Source organism: Microtus ochrogaster, chromosome 1 (assembly GCF_000317375.1).
Source record: "Microtus ochrogaster isolate Prairie Vole_2 chromosome 1, MicOch1.0, whole genome shotgun sequence".
NCBI classification, from domain to species: domain Eukaryota; kingdom Metazoa; phylum Chordata; class Mammalia; order Rodentia; family Cricetidae; genus Microtus; species Microtus ochrogaster.
This window is the reverse complement of record NC_022009.1, coordinates 112,185,838-112,198,394: the sequence shown is the minus strand read 5'-3', so window position 1 is coordinate 112,198,394 and position 12,557 is coordinate 112,185,838. Positions and strand designations below refer to the sequence as shown.

General features: G+C 42.7%; 1 protein-coding gene across 1 annotated transcript in view; it reads left to right on the top strand.

Annotated features, from left to right (window-relative positions):
• The window catches only part of Veph1 (ventricular zone expressed PH domain containing 1), a 172,911-nt gene that overhangs the window by 150,127 nt on the left and 10,227 nt on the right, over positions 1–12,557 (top strand). The window contains exon 12 of the mRNA XM_005344073.3: positions 359–476. Coding sequence (XP_005344130.1) covers positions 359–476 — 118 coding nt within the window. The remainder of the gene's footprint in view (positions 1–358; positions 477–12,557) is intronic.

The following is a 12,557-nucleotide window of genomic DNA, read 5'->3' as shown; positions in this document are numbered from 1 at the left end:
TAGATCCTCCAGCAGCATTTCCTTCAACCACAGTACCACTCTGATGTCCTTTCTTTCTTTATGGAAATTTTGGAGATGCTTAAATGCAGGAAAATTCTGAGCGTCTCTTCTTGCACCCGAAGCCTTGGTCCTGAGACTGTGTTCTCTCATCCTACAATGAAGAGCCATCCCATAAAAGAGTCTGAGCTAAGTGCTATGTTCCAAGACTGGCCAAGAGAAGCCCCTTTGACTGCTCTCTTGGTCCCAGCACTGTGGTTGCGCATTGGCCGTTCCACCTCCACATCCCCTTCTTCTGGTGTCAGGCGCTCTGTAGCAGGCAGCTGTGCTCATTTCTTTGTGCTCTGTGTCCCTGAAACAGGATCTGGACCAGGTTCAGCTCCATCTGGAAGAAGTGAGGTTCTTTGATGTGTTCGGCTTCAGTGAGACAGCAGGGGCATGGCAATGCTTCATGTGCAACAACCCCGAAAAGGCAACCGGTGAGTGCTCCCCTCCTTGTTACAAAGAGCCAGTTGTACACCCTCAGATGTACAGGGGTCGATGAGCCCAGCGGATGCAGTTGCCCTTCTGCGTGGTAAAGGGCCCATGTTGTACTCATTTACAGAGTAGTTAGTGGCTGATCTCTGCCTTGTTCTAAGAAAGGTTTCTCACTGTAGTGGTTGTGCAAAAAAGATGCTGGAAGGGAGAGATACAGAAACAGAAAGGAGAGAGAAGAGTCTTTGGTCAGTTTGTGCTTATCAAGAGAGTAAGGTTGGGATGGATTTGTAGTAGAGCACTTACAAGGCAAGGGCAAAGCCCTAGGTCCAATCTCCACTTTAATTATTTTAAGGTGGAAAAGAGGGTGGGAGGAAGGAAGGGAGGGAGGAAGAGAGGGAGAGAGGAAGGAAGAGGGAGGAAGGAAGGAAGGAAGGAAGGAAGGAAGGAAGGAAGGAAGGAAGGAAGGAAGAGACATTTCACTCTGAAGGTATCTTTATTTCACACAAATGACCCTGAAGCTTGGGGAAAACATCTGCCCAGCTGTGTTCCAGAGCCTCTCAGAGCTGAGGCCACACTGAATGAGGGAATGAGCACCCAGTCCACATTGTCTTGCAGTTATTCTTTATGGGGCTGCTTGACGAATGAACCATGCCCCCTGCTAATTGGCAGCAGTCAATTGACGAACCAGTGTTCACCACTCCTCACCCTTTCTGCCGCCCAAGGAATTTGGTCCACCAACCTTACTAAAAGGAATCGCTAGCTGATCCAAGCAAAGCGCCGTGCTAAGCATGCCAGATGCCTGCTTTCATTTAGTGAATACAATACTGAGGTAAACGCTTTGTCTCCTGCATCTTCTCTTCCTCGGTTTGGAGATCTTTAACATCTTAAAGATAACCGATCGTGGCACGTTTATCCCCCTGTTAACTGCCAAGATGTTAGGGCGGAATCTTTTAAAAAGGAAGTGTTTATTTGACCAGACGGGGATGTAAGGGGCTCACAGAGAGGTACCAATTAAAATGGATTACCCCACGGAAAAAAGTATGGAAGGAAGAAGCTGGCGGTGGGGGAGGCCAGCCTTTGTGAGGCACAGATTGTGGGCTGATTACAGAGTCTGGATTAAGCCCATGCCAGAGTGAACACCTCTGCTTCTAAAAAGTTAATTCAAGCAAATAAGAAATTGGGGAATTGCCTGCCTCCATTATAAAACTTTCTAATTAAAGCTTTACCACACGTATGCAAAAAGACAGAGCATAAAAGAAACTTCATTTGAGAGTGTGCTGAAATAGGTACTTATCTTAGGTGACTCTGAGAGGGACCTCAGAGTGTTCACACCCAGTGAGCTAAGTCCTTAATACAATAAATATTGGATCAAGCTGACTGAGGGCGGCCTCGGGAAAGGGGCTAAACATTACAAGACGTCCCTTTAATATGTGTTTTCTCAAGTTCACTGCCACATGCTTCAAAAGAATGTTTTGCACATCACCATCAGACTTATTTTTCTCACCATGGAGCACAGATTGGGAGCACAGAGCGAGAAACTCTAACAAGGGCCAAATACTTGAGAGCAGAACATATTGACTCAAAATGTTCAGCCCTAAAACCTTCTGTGGGTTTGGAATTTTTTCCTCATTTCCTTGGGCTGCATGAAAGAGGATCTGAGCCAGAGAGGGGTCCTCTTTGAAGCTGTTATTTTCACCCTCAGAAACACACGTATCCCTGGAGAGTTTCTATTTGTTGTTGACTTCATCTGCTTTTTATATAGACACATGAATTATATATTTAATCTAACTGAAGGGTCTAACATCATCCCGCAGCCAAATGTCTTCTTTGGGAGAAGGCATTTGCATTCTCGTTGTGCTGAAATTCCAACTTGAAAGATGACTAAGACATACAAATGAATATCTGGGTTATGGGCATGAAGAGCTGGCCTGGTTGCAGCCTGTTCTCACGTATGCAGTGTGTGTCTTTGCATGGGCTGAGTGTCTTCTACAAGATACCTGGAGGCAGAAAGATAAAAAAGCTACAGTCTCTCTGCTTTAGAAGGGATTCCCAGTCCAGTTAGGGCCAGAAGACTTCTATGAGAAAATCTTACACTCTTCTTCATACATTCTTTAGCATACAATCAATACTTATTGAATGAGCGAATTTGTCTATGAGGTTTAAAAATGACCAAATCACCAGGCATGGTGGCACAAGCCTTTAATCCTAGCACTAAGGAGGCAGAGGCAGGCAGAACTCTGTGAGTTCAAGGCCAGCCTGGTCTACAAAGTTCCAGGACAGCCAGGGCTACACAAAGAAACCCTAACTCAAAAAACAAAACAAAAAAAAATGGCCAAGTCAAATATTCCTTAATATTAAAATGTGATGGGGCTGGAGAGATGGCTCAGAGGTTAAGAACACTGAGCGCTCTTTCAGGGGTCTTGAGTTCAATTCCCTGCAACCACATAGTGGCTCACAACCATCTATAATGAAATCTGGTGCCCTCTTCCGGTGTGCAGACAGACATGTAGGCAGAACACTGTATGCATAATAAATAAATAAATCTTTTTAAAAATATGAAAATGTGATGTTCCGAGCCCATGATGATGCGTTAGCCATCTCAAATACGTATCACCATCCCATCCTTAGGGCATTGTGAACCTAGTAAGAGAAGTCTGGTCCTGTTCCCTCCCTAAGAGAACTCATCACATAGAAACCAAATGGGCACCCTCACACCTGGCTGTATTCTGCCCAGCTGTGTCCTGTACACAGCCTTGGACTCTGCTTGTGCCTGCACTGGGTCAGATGGCCCGCCAGCTGTGACAGGACGACTTGACAGAAGTAGCGCCTGTCTGTCACAGAAAAGACTAGATAGACTGATTGCCCCCAGCCCCGGGGACAACCAATTTTTCTCATATAGTCTATGTTTGAGTGATTTTTTTAAACTACTATCCAGTCTGTGTAAGGCAATTACACATCAGGAAATAAATACAGAAATATGGACTGTTTCTGAGAATGCTCAGGCTACGGCTCTAGGAGCCCCTTCAGAAGTCAATAGTCATCAACCGGCTTGTATCATCACCTCACAAACATCCCAACCCAGGGAAAAATCTCACCACTAGCTTTTTTCATCTTCACACAGAGGCTCACTGTCGTTTGGTGTCTAGTGCTCAATACCATGGCACTGAAATCAATTAGAAAGATCCTAAATGCTAGAGCAGTGGAGAGGCCCTGAGATCGTGATAATTTATCCTTCTAACTAATATGATGTTGTATGTTGTGCATGTGTTTTTCTTCCTTTCTTGTCATTGTTGACTCCGTGTTCCAAAAAAAGAAGAAAGCACAGATTTATCCATGTCCTCCAAGGTTACACAGTTATCCACTTGTGGAACTAGCATTTTCTTCAAGACATGCTAATTTCAGAATCTGAAATTTCAACATCTTAGGGCCCATTCAAATTAAAAACATGGAATTTTAGAAACTTCAATAAAAATTATTCCACAATGTTAAAGTCTGTTGTAAAGACCAAAGGGAAGTTTAATTGTTCCGATGTAATCTGCCTCTTTGATTTGTTTCGAGAAAAGGGAACTTTGATATGGTAATAAGCGGGTGATCATTAAGTGCAGCCAGTGATTATAAAGGAAACTATTTCCAGGCCAATTGCTGATTCAGTTCCAATAGTTACTTTACAAAGGTACAAGACAGATGATTTCAAAATCCTAGAAATAACTAGAAACCCTCTGAGAGCTGTCTGGTGATAGTCCACATGAATGAGACAATAGAGGGTGAGCAAGACGTCCAGCCAGACTCAGCTGACTTCCGGAAAACCAGTCCCAACCTTCTTATCAGCTGCCTGGAAGTCTTGGACGGCCAGGCCTGAGACAGTGAGGCGGAGGGCTGCCCTGGGGCTCTTCGGGACTTCTAGCCTGCCCCACTGTTCTTAAGGAGAAGAAGTAGGTCATGACTTTCACTTTTGCTGCCTGAAGCACAAGGGGTGACTTGGTTCTCGTAACCTAAAAACAGCGAGACAAGGAAGGCAGGATAGCTCAGAATTTTGGCTCTCATCGGCTCGCGTGCCCTCTGTTGAGTAATCCCCAACATAGTCACTGGCTGAGTCACTTGATAGAGTCTGACTGTGGTTGTCAGTAGGAGGTCTCCACAGACTCTAAAAGAAAGTGCAAGAATTCTCTTTGAATAATGTGCTATCATTATGAGTCTTCCGTAGAACTGATTTTAAATATTTGCTGGATGAGAGCGTGCTGCCCTTTCTATCGCACAAACAAAGGGAAGTGGGTTCTAAATAAAGTCAGTGTGGAATGGCCTCCTCGGTGACCAGATTGTCTCCAGACCCTAAGGACAATGGTGGCTGTGGTGCCGCTCTCCTTCAGTACATACCATTCCTGTGGGCGAGATGCCTTCCTGTGCCAAATGCCAACACAAATTGAGCTAAATGACCCTGGAGAACCCAACTCACGGACCACAAATAGCTTGTGAGTCCACTGGCAGGAAACTTTTCCATTAATGTCAATGTCACTTTCATAGAACTCCTAACATAAAGAAAAAATCCACTTTGGACTTACGCAACAGCGAGGTTGTCTTATACACCATACATAAGCATGGGCTTATCTGATAAATATTGCTAGCGTCCCCCAAACAGCACAAGATGGCTGTTCACAACTTCACAGCTCATGTTTACACACTGTGTATTAATTACATAAAATTGAGCCCAGCTTGTTGTCCAGATACTCCAAATTATCGGTAATTATATAAATATGTACCGATCAACCCAGATGATTTATCAACTTGAAATGCTTTTCCTTTTGTCCTCCTCATCTGCTGAATTATATCTAGCTCTATGCATACTGCAGCAGCATCTCCCACACGCATGCGCGTGCGCACGCGCGCGCACACACACACACACACACACACACACACACATACACACACACAGACAGACACACACACCTCTATTCCAAGGCAAAATAGCTTTCCATTATTTGGCTCTTTCTGTCTTCTGCCTACATACCTGCATCGCATGAGACATATTGACATCAGACAGTCAAGTGAGAGGGGAACTTGTCCACGTCGGGTTTCATGGTCTAAGTTGATGAGAACAACTACCAGGTCTCTTCCTTAAGAGGGCACCAGATCTCAGGACAGAGGGTTGTGAGCCAGCATGAGGCTGCTGGGAATAGAATTGAACTCAGGACCTTTGGAAGAACAGGCAGTGTTCCTAACTGCTGAGCCATCTCTTCCAGCCCAAAGTGAGACAGGAACCATGCATTATTCTAGCCTAGCACACAGCCATGCTCAGGAATCACTGACAAGCAGATGGGAGATTCAACAACCTGTGAATCCTCTCAGTGGCAGAGCAGGCAGGATAGAAAGTTGGCTTTGTTTTTGAATTACAAAGTTAAAAAGGCCCCAGCACTTGCAAGACTGAAGCAGGAGGATCGTGAGCTATAGGCTAGCCAGGGCTACGTAGTGAGACTCTGTCTCAAAAACAAAGTCTGATGTTTTATCAACTTTCAAATTAACTAAATTTAGTTCCTTTACAAAATAATGGATCTCATCATGACATTTTCAAACATACACATCATTGTAACTTGCTCATGCTAACTCTTCTTACCTCCCATCACCCCTTCTGTGTGTATGTGTGTGTGTGTGTGTACTGTGTGCGTGTGCATGCGTGTGTGTGTTTGCATGTAGGTCTGAGAAAGCTAGATACTATATGTGACAGAAGATAAGCAATATTTCGTCTGCGTTTCTCCGTTCCCTTCTCTCGTTCTTCCCTCTTCTTCATTTTACATCTCTTCTTCCCCTTCTACCTATATGTCACATGTACAATGCATATCTCCAAATCCATGATAATGTAACAGGAGGGAAGTCATTAAGTGTTCATCTTTCTATGTCTGGCTTATTTCTCTTAACATGACTCTCTTCAGTTCCACCCACTTTTCTGAAAATGAAATATCTTCCTTCTCCTTTATGTCTGAACAAAACTCCGCTGTGTATAGACACCACATTTCTTCATCCATTCATCGAGGCCATCCAGGCTGGCTCCACAGCTTGGCGGTTGGGAACGGTGCAGGAATGAACATGGCTGTGTGATATCTCTGAAGTACGCTGACTTAGCTTCCCCTGAGTGGGGTAACCAGACCACATAGCTTTATTTGGGGGTCTTCTTAATGGTCAGCCTTCCCTTGAGGGTTCAGCCTAGTACCACTTAGAGAAGATAAAATAAACCACTGCAACAACACCCCACTGAGCAAGACAGACGAATATACTTAAAATCAGTATAAGCCCACTCATGACCACATGGCAGAAAATAGCAAAAATCATGTCAAATGTGCTGTAAGATAAAAGCTATATAGCAAATTAATGAGATAAAAGAAAGTGAAAGCAACAAAATTTAACAAGGAAGGGTAAAGTAAATGAAGGGGGAAGATGGTAAAAGGGAAGGATTTACCTAATGTGGAAAATTTTAATAAATACGATAACGCTATGACATAATCTATTATTTGCATACTAACCTAAAATAATAATTTAAAACAATGAGAAAAGTAAATAAGTATAGGATAGGGAACAAAATTTAGAAGCATAAAGCTTAAAAAATAAGATAAAATAAAACTATCAAAAGTATAGGTAAAGGGGAAGACAGGGAGCACAAAGGGAAAGGGAAAATTCACCCAATAGTTATGAAAAATAAACACAACTAAATAAGTAAAAAGAGGACAAAAGTAAGAGTGTAAAACCTTTTTTAATAAAAGGGGGGTTGGGTGTTATCATTTATAAAGACAAGGCAAGTGACCTGAGGCTGATCCCACAAGGGCTGTGGGTCCCCTTGACAGGTAAGTGACTGTGGTAGGTGAGAGACAGATACGCCATGCGGAGAGAGTTTGGGTATAGAGTTTATTTAGTGGGTTATGGAGAGGAAAGGGAAGGGGAAAGGGGAGAAGAGGGCAGGAGAGAAAGACAGGCACACACAGAGAGAGGGGGAGGCAGGGAGGGAGACAGGGAGGAAGGGAGTAGTTCTGAAATATGTCCATTGAAAGAAATATCAGAAGCAATATATGTGGGAGTCAGGCTAGAACCGAGAAGCGCTGCCTCAGACTCTTGGCTTTAAATACTGGCACAGCGATTTGTCTTTGTTGATCTCTCTAGAATTTAGACTTAGCCTCAGATCGTACATCCTTTCAATTCTACTTCTGTCCTTTGCTCTGAGTATTTTTAAGACATTGCTGCTTCCCTGTCTGTCATTGCCAGGATAAAATTCTTTCCCTTGGTATCTGATCTGGTCCCACACCAGGAAGGAGGAGGCAGGAGCAGTCAAAAGTCAAATTAAAGCCACAAACATATAGAAATAAGGCCTCTTAGCTTTCACCTCACATCTATTCTCAGATTCTTAAATATTTTGCATCTCGGGTGGGAAAATGTCCCACTATTACCCCCTTTTTGAGCTCTTTGTCTCCACCTCCATTTGTGTTCGGCCTTTCTCTCCCACAGCTATTGGGTTCCCCTTGCCCTTCTGTCTGAGGTCAACTTTAACCTCAGTCTCCTGATAATTCCTATGTAAAACGCTAGCTTTGTAATTGAAATCCGCGAGTGTTTTGTTCTTTCTTTTGTAACAGAAAATATGAGCTACAAAACTTGAAAAGCAAGCTATAAAAACAAAACCCCAAAGGGCCTAGGGATGTAGAAACAGTCTCATTGTCCAACTGGGTACAGCATTGCACAAGGGACTCCGCAGGACCAGTGTCTAAGCCCGTCAACTCTAAAACTGGATCTGCTTAGAATGGGAAGTGCTTGAGTGTATTTCATTGTTTGTGCCTCAAATGATGGTCATAGTAGAATTAGGAACATACATATTAAAAATTATCATTATTGGTAATTTGGGGGGGTTGTTTGTTGTTTGTTTTTATTGCAAGGCAGGGTTTCTCTGTGTAACAGTCCTGGAAACTATCTGTGTTCTGGAACTCTCTCTGTAGACCAGGCTAATATCAAACCCAGAGATGGACCTGCATCTGCCGCCCAAGTGCTGGAATTAAAGGTGTACACCACCACTGACTGGCAATAATTTTAACTCTGATGATACTAGCTTGGTGAGCATTTATGGGCTTTACATTCTAAAAGAGTTGCATCCCAGAGGACCAAAGACACAGATAAAGAAAACAGCATTGTAGTTGTACAGATGCTTTTATTTTAAGCTTTTTCACACATATTTGAAAACAGTACCAAGATCACAGTGGCCTGGTACGCAAGTGAAACTCATGCCTATTTAGCTAGAACAATAACGTGGATGCTGAGATGGTTTCAGCTCAAAGAGAAATTTAAATGAGCCCAACTCTGCTAAACACCTAATAAAATTAAATATTAAATATTTTACTTTTGTCTTTAAGTTAGCCCCTTTATAAACTGTACTAAAATTGGATCCATAGTCTAAGAAAGTGGAGTTGCTTTGAATACAAAAAACTAGAAAACTCTAAAGAACTCATTGGTTACGACCACCCTAAATGCACGTAAATTTTGCCTAGGAGATCTTTTCAAACCTTATGTGACCACAGTAAACGCTTTAACACACGTGGATTGTTTAGCATCGTCTTTAGATAGCTGAGATGCTGTTATTTCAGAAATAAGAAACCATATATTGTGCTTAAGTTACCTGTTTTCTTTTTTAAAACTTTGACTTGAGATATTTTTCCCGAAGTCACCAAGATAGCATAGACTTAGCATTTCCCTTGTTTACACCAATTGCAACAGAGATTTTTTTTTTAAACCTCAAATGCAGACAACTGTCCTGGGAATCTTAGTCTTCTGAACTTCATCTCATAAGAGCAGAACTCAACAAACAAACAAACAAACCCACAACACAGTTATTCCAGCTCCAGACACTTGAGCTTCCCTCTCATCAAGTGGCATTGCAAAGTGACAAAGGGGAGTCCAAATGGCAGTCACACCTCATGTGTAGGAGACAAAGAGTAAACCAAAATCAAAGCCCACAAGTGACAAAGCCAACTGTATAGATGGGGGCACCCAGACAAAACAGAGTGCCTTGCCAAATAAAGACCTGCCTACGCCGGGCCTTGTGGTTCACTCGTGCCAAATCTGGCGACAGACATGCAGTTAAAATCAGAAATTTCCTGTCAAACAAATGGGCGACTCATCAGCAAATGGCTCAGATGAGCCTTCAGCTTGATGAGCATATTAAATGTGCCTGGTGTCATTTCAGATTCTCCTTACAAGTTGCCCAAAAGCACAAAACAAAGTTTCGACCACAGGAGTTTATCCAAAACTTTCCAAGTCAAAATACCAAACAACCCCAGAAAGATCTTCAAAAGTAAGACCAGGCCAAAAACAAAAGCCTTTTCTGTTATCAATTCACCAGTAAGTGTTCACAGGTGGCCAGCATCTACTGTGGGTGAAGGGGAGTTGGCAGAAAGTTCTGGGCAATTGAGCTTTCTCTCCCCTGTGGTTTAAATTTAAGGATTGGATGGCCACAAGTTTCTTCCCAGATAGCTGAGCCAAAATGGTGAACAGATATACAGCTCCATGACGTGCCATCTTTGTTTCTGTCTTCCCAAGCAAATTAGGAAACAGAAATGAGTAAAGGAAAATGGACTTATTTACAGATTAGCCAACCCAAAGAGAGGGAAAGAAAATCAAATTTCTTTCCACCAGGCCTGTGACAGCCTTACATTTTGTAAAATAAATAAATAAAGATAAAAGCCAAAAAAAAAAAAAATATGTAGATTTTGCTGTCATACGGTTTGATCAGTTCTTTCCTGGGAGGATGTAAATCAGCCCCAAGTCAGCTTCCCTCCCTGCAGGTTATCTTCACGCTCAGTTCTCAGCGGGAAGAGGCTGCTATAGTTCACAAATTATAGTTACAAGATGTTGCCAATGATATCTTATCATAAGATCTCATTAATGAGACCACGTGGGACCTACATGGGATATTGTATGAAACTCTTTCTTGTTAAAAGTTTAATCCTAAGATTGAACAATTACCTCCATTTCTTTCTACCTCCTGATCTTTTCCCATTGGTCCCTCTCAATCATGATTCATCAGGTCCAAGCCAATCTCTATTATGGGGCTCTCAGAAGAGTACAGAGCCAGCCACGCATGCCCCTCAGAATGGCTAAAAAGGTTGTCTTCTCGGAAAGTGCCCTCAGATGCTGTTTGTTTCACCAGATGGGGGTGGTGGTTCAGTAAGTAAAGCACTTGCTTTGCAAGTGTGTGAATCTGAGTTCAGATCCCCAAAATGCACATGAAAAGCTAGACCAATCAATGACATGCATTTATTACCCCCAACAATGCAAGATGAGAGGTGGAGGTAGAAACAGACAGACAGGAGGCTCACTGACCAGCTGGTCTCCCTGCTACAAAAGATTCTAGGTCAAACCTTTTGCCTTTAGCCAAAGAGACCCTGTGACATGAAACCCAAGGTTATCCTCTGACCCACATACACACCTGCACGCATGTGTACCCACACACATACGTGTTACACACACACACACACACACACAATCTGTTGTTGGGAGCAGTGAGGCCCCAGATCCTGAATTTCTTGTAATCCCCTGATCTGAGTGCCTACAGCTGCTCTGAGCACAAGACCTTCAGGAGTTCCTGATGGCAGGAGAGTGGTTTCTGGTGGGTTTGGCTGGGACGCAGCTATCTCTATATAATCTGCCCCTGAACACAATAAAGGGGGCATTCTTGGGGAATTCAAGGATGACCTGTGTCGCTGTCTCTCTGTCTGTGTGTGTTTCTGTATTTTAACCTCCAGCCCCCTTGCCCGAAGCTTGCCGAACTGGGTAATGGCACACCGAGTGCAGACACGGGGGCGCAGTGCGTGGCAATCTGTTTCATTAATAACATAATTCAAATTCCACAAACATTGATTTTAAGCACTTTCTCTGTAACTTTAATGAACAGAGCCTCCAATGTGTCTGTGATCATAATGTCATTCTCTTCTTTTATTCTGTAGGAAAATCATAACCATCTTCCTCCAGCTGTCTTTTGCTTGACTTTTTTCACATGTCATTTGACAATTGTTCTCATCCACCATGACAAAACTGAAAACTGCCCCGGAGTTCTTGAGCAACACAGAACACATAGACTTTTACTCTCCATAGTCTGGAGACCTTGTTAAAATGCCTGAGTGCCCCTTCACCCAAAAAATCCATGGATTTGGAACAGTGCTTTGGAAAGCACTAGAAATACATGATTCTGAAGTCAGCAGTCCCAGAGCAATCTAAGAAATATCATCTAAAGGCTTTAGAAAGTGTAACTCTGACAACCTGGCAGGTTGATTCTCTGTGGCTGTCAGATATCTCTCTAAATTATCTAAAAAATGAGCTATGTCTTGGTGATTAGGAAACTACAGAGCAATGAGGCCATCCGGTAATGTGATAGTACCCTCGAAAGGCTACTATCCCACTTTCCTATTTTGGTTCCCACAGCATCTTGGAGGGACAGCTGATTATTTTGTGTTTGTATTTATTTATTTATTCACCCAAATAAGGAAATGTAGACTCTGAAGCACAAAAGGAACATGGCATTTGTTTATGGATACTTAGTGATTTCAAAAAACCACATTCAGTCTATGTGGCTCCTAAGACCCCACAGTTAATGCTTCCATTCCTCTGTGATTACTTTGCCTTTATTAGAACTGGCATGCACACTCCCAAAAGAAAGCAAATTTGAGACTCTCAATCCATACAAAGACATTCCCTAAAGACAGCAGAGAAGCCACAGTTCCCATCAATAGTCTCTCAAGGGCAACTGTATACTTTCTCTTGGCTCTTACTTTAAAACTTTTATTTTGAAACTCAGCATTTCAGAATTAAAGATTTTCTCTCAGAATATACCTTCTTTTAAAGTCATTTACCTATAAGAAATAAGAGAATGTATAATAATTCAGATATCACAAACAAAATTAATGATGGCCTCAAATATGGGTTGTTTATATGCAGTGAGGTGTGGTTGTCCATGTGCAGTGTGGTTGTCCACATGCAGTGAGGTATGGTTGTCCACATGCAGTGAGGTATGGTTGTCCACATGCAGTGAGGTATGGTTGTCCACATGCAGTGAGGTATGGTTG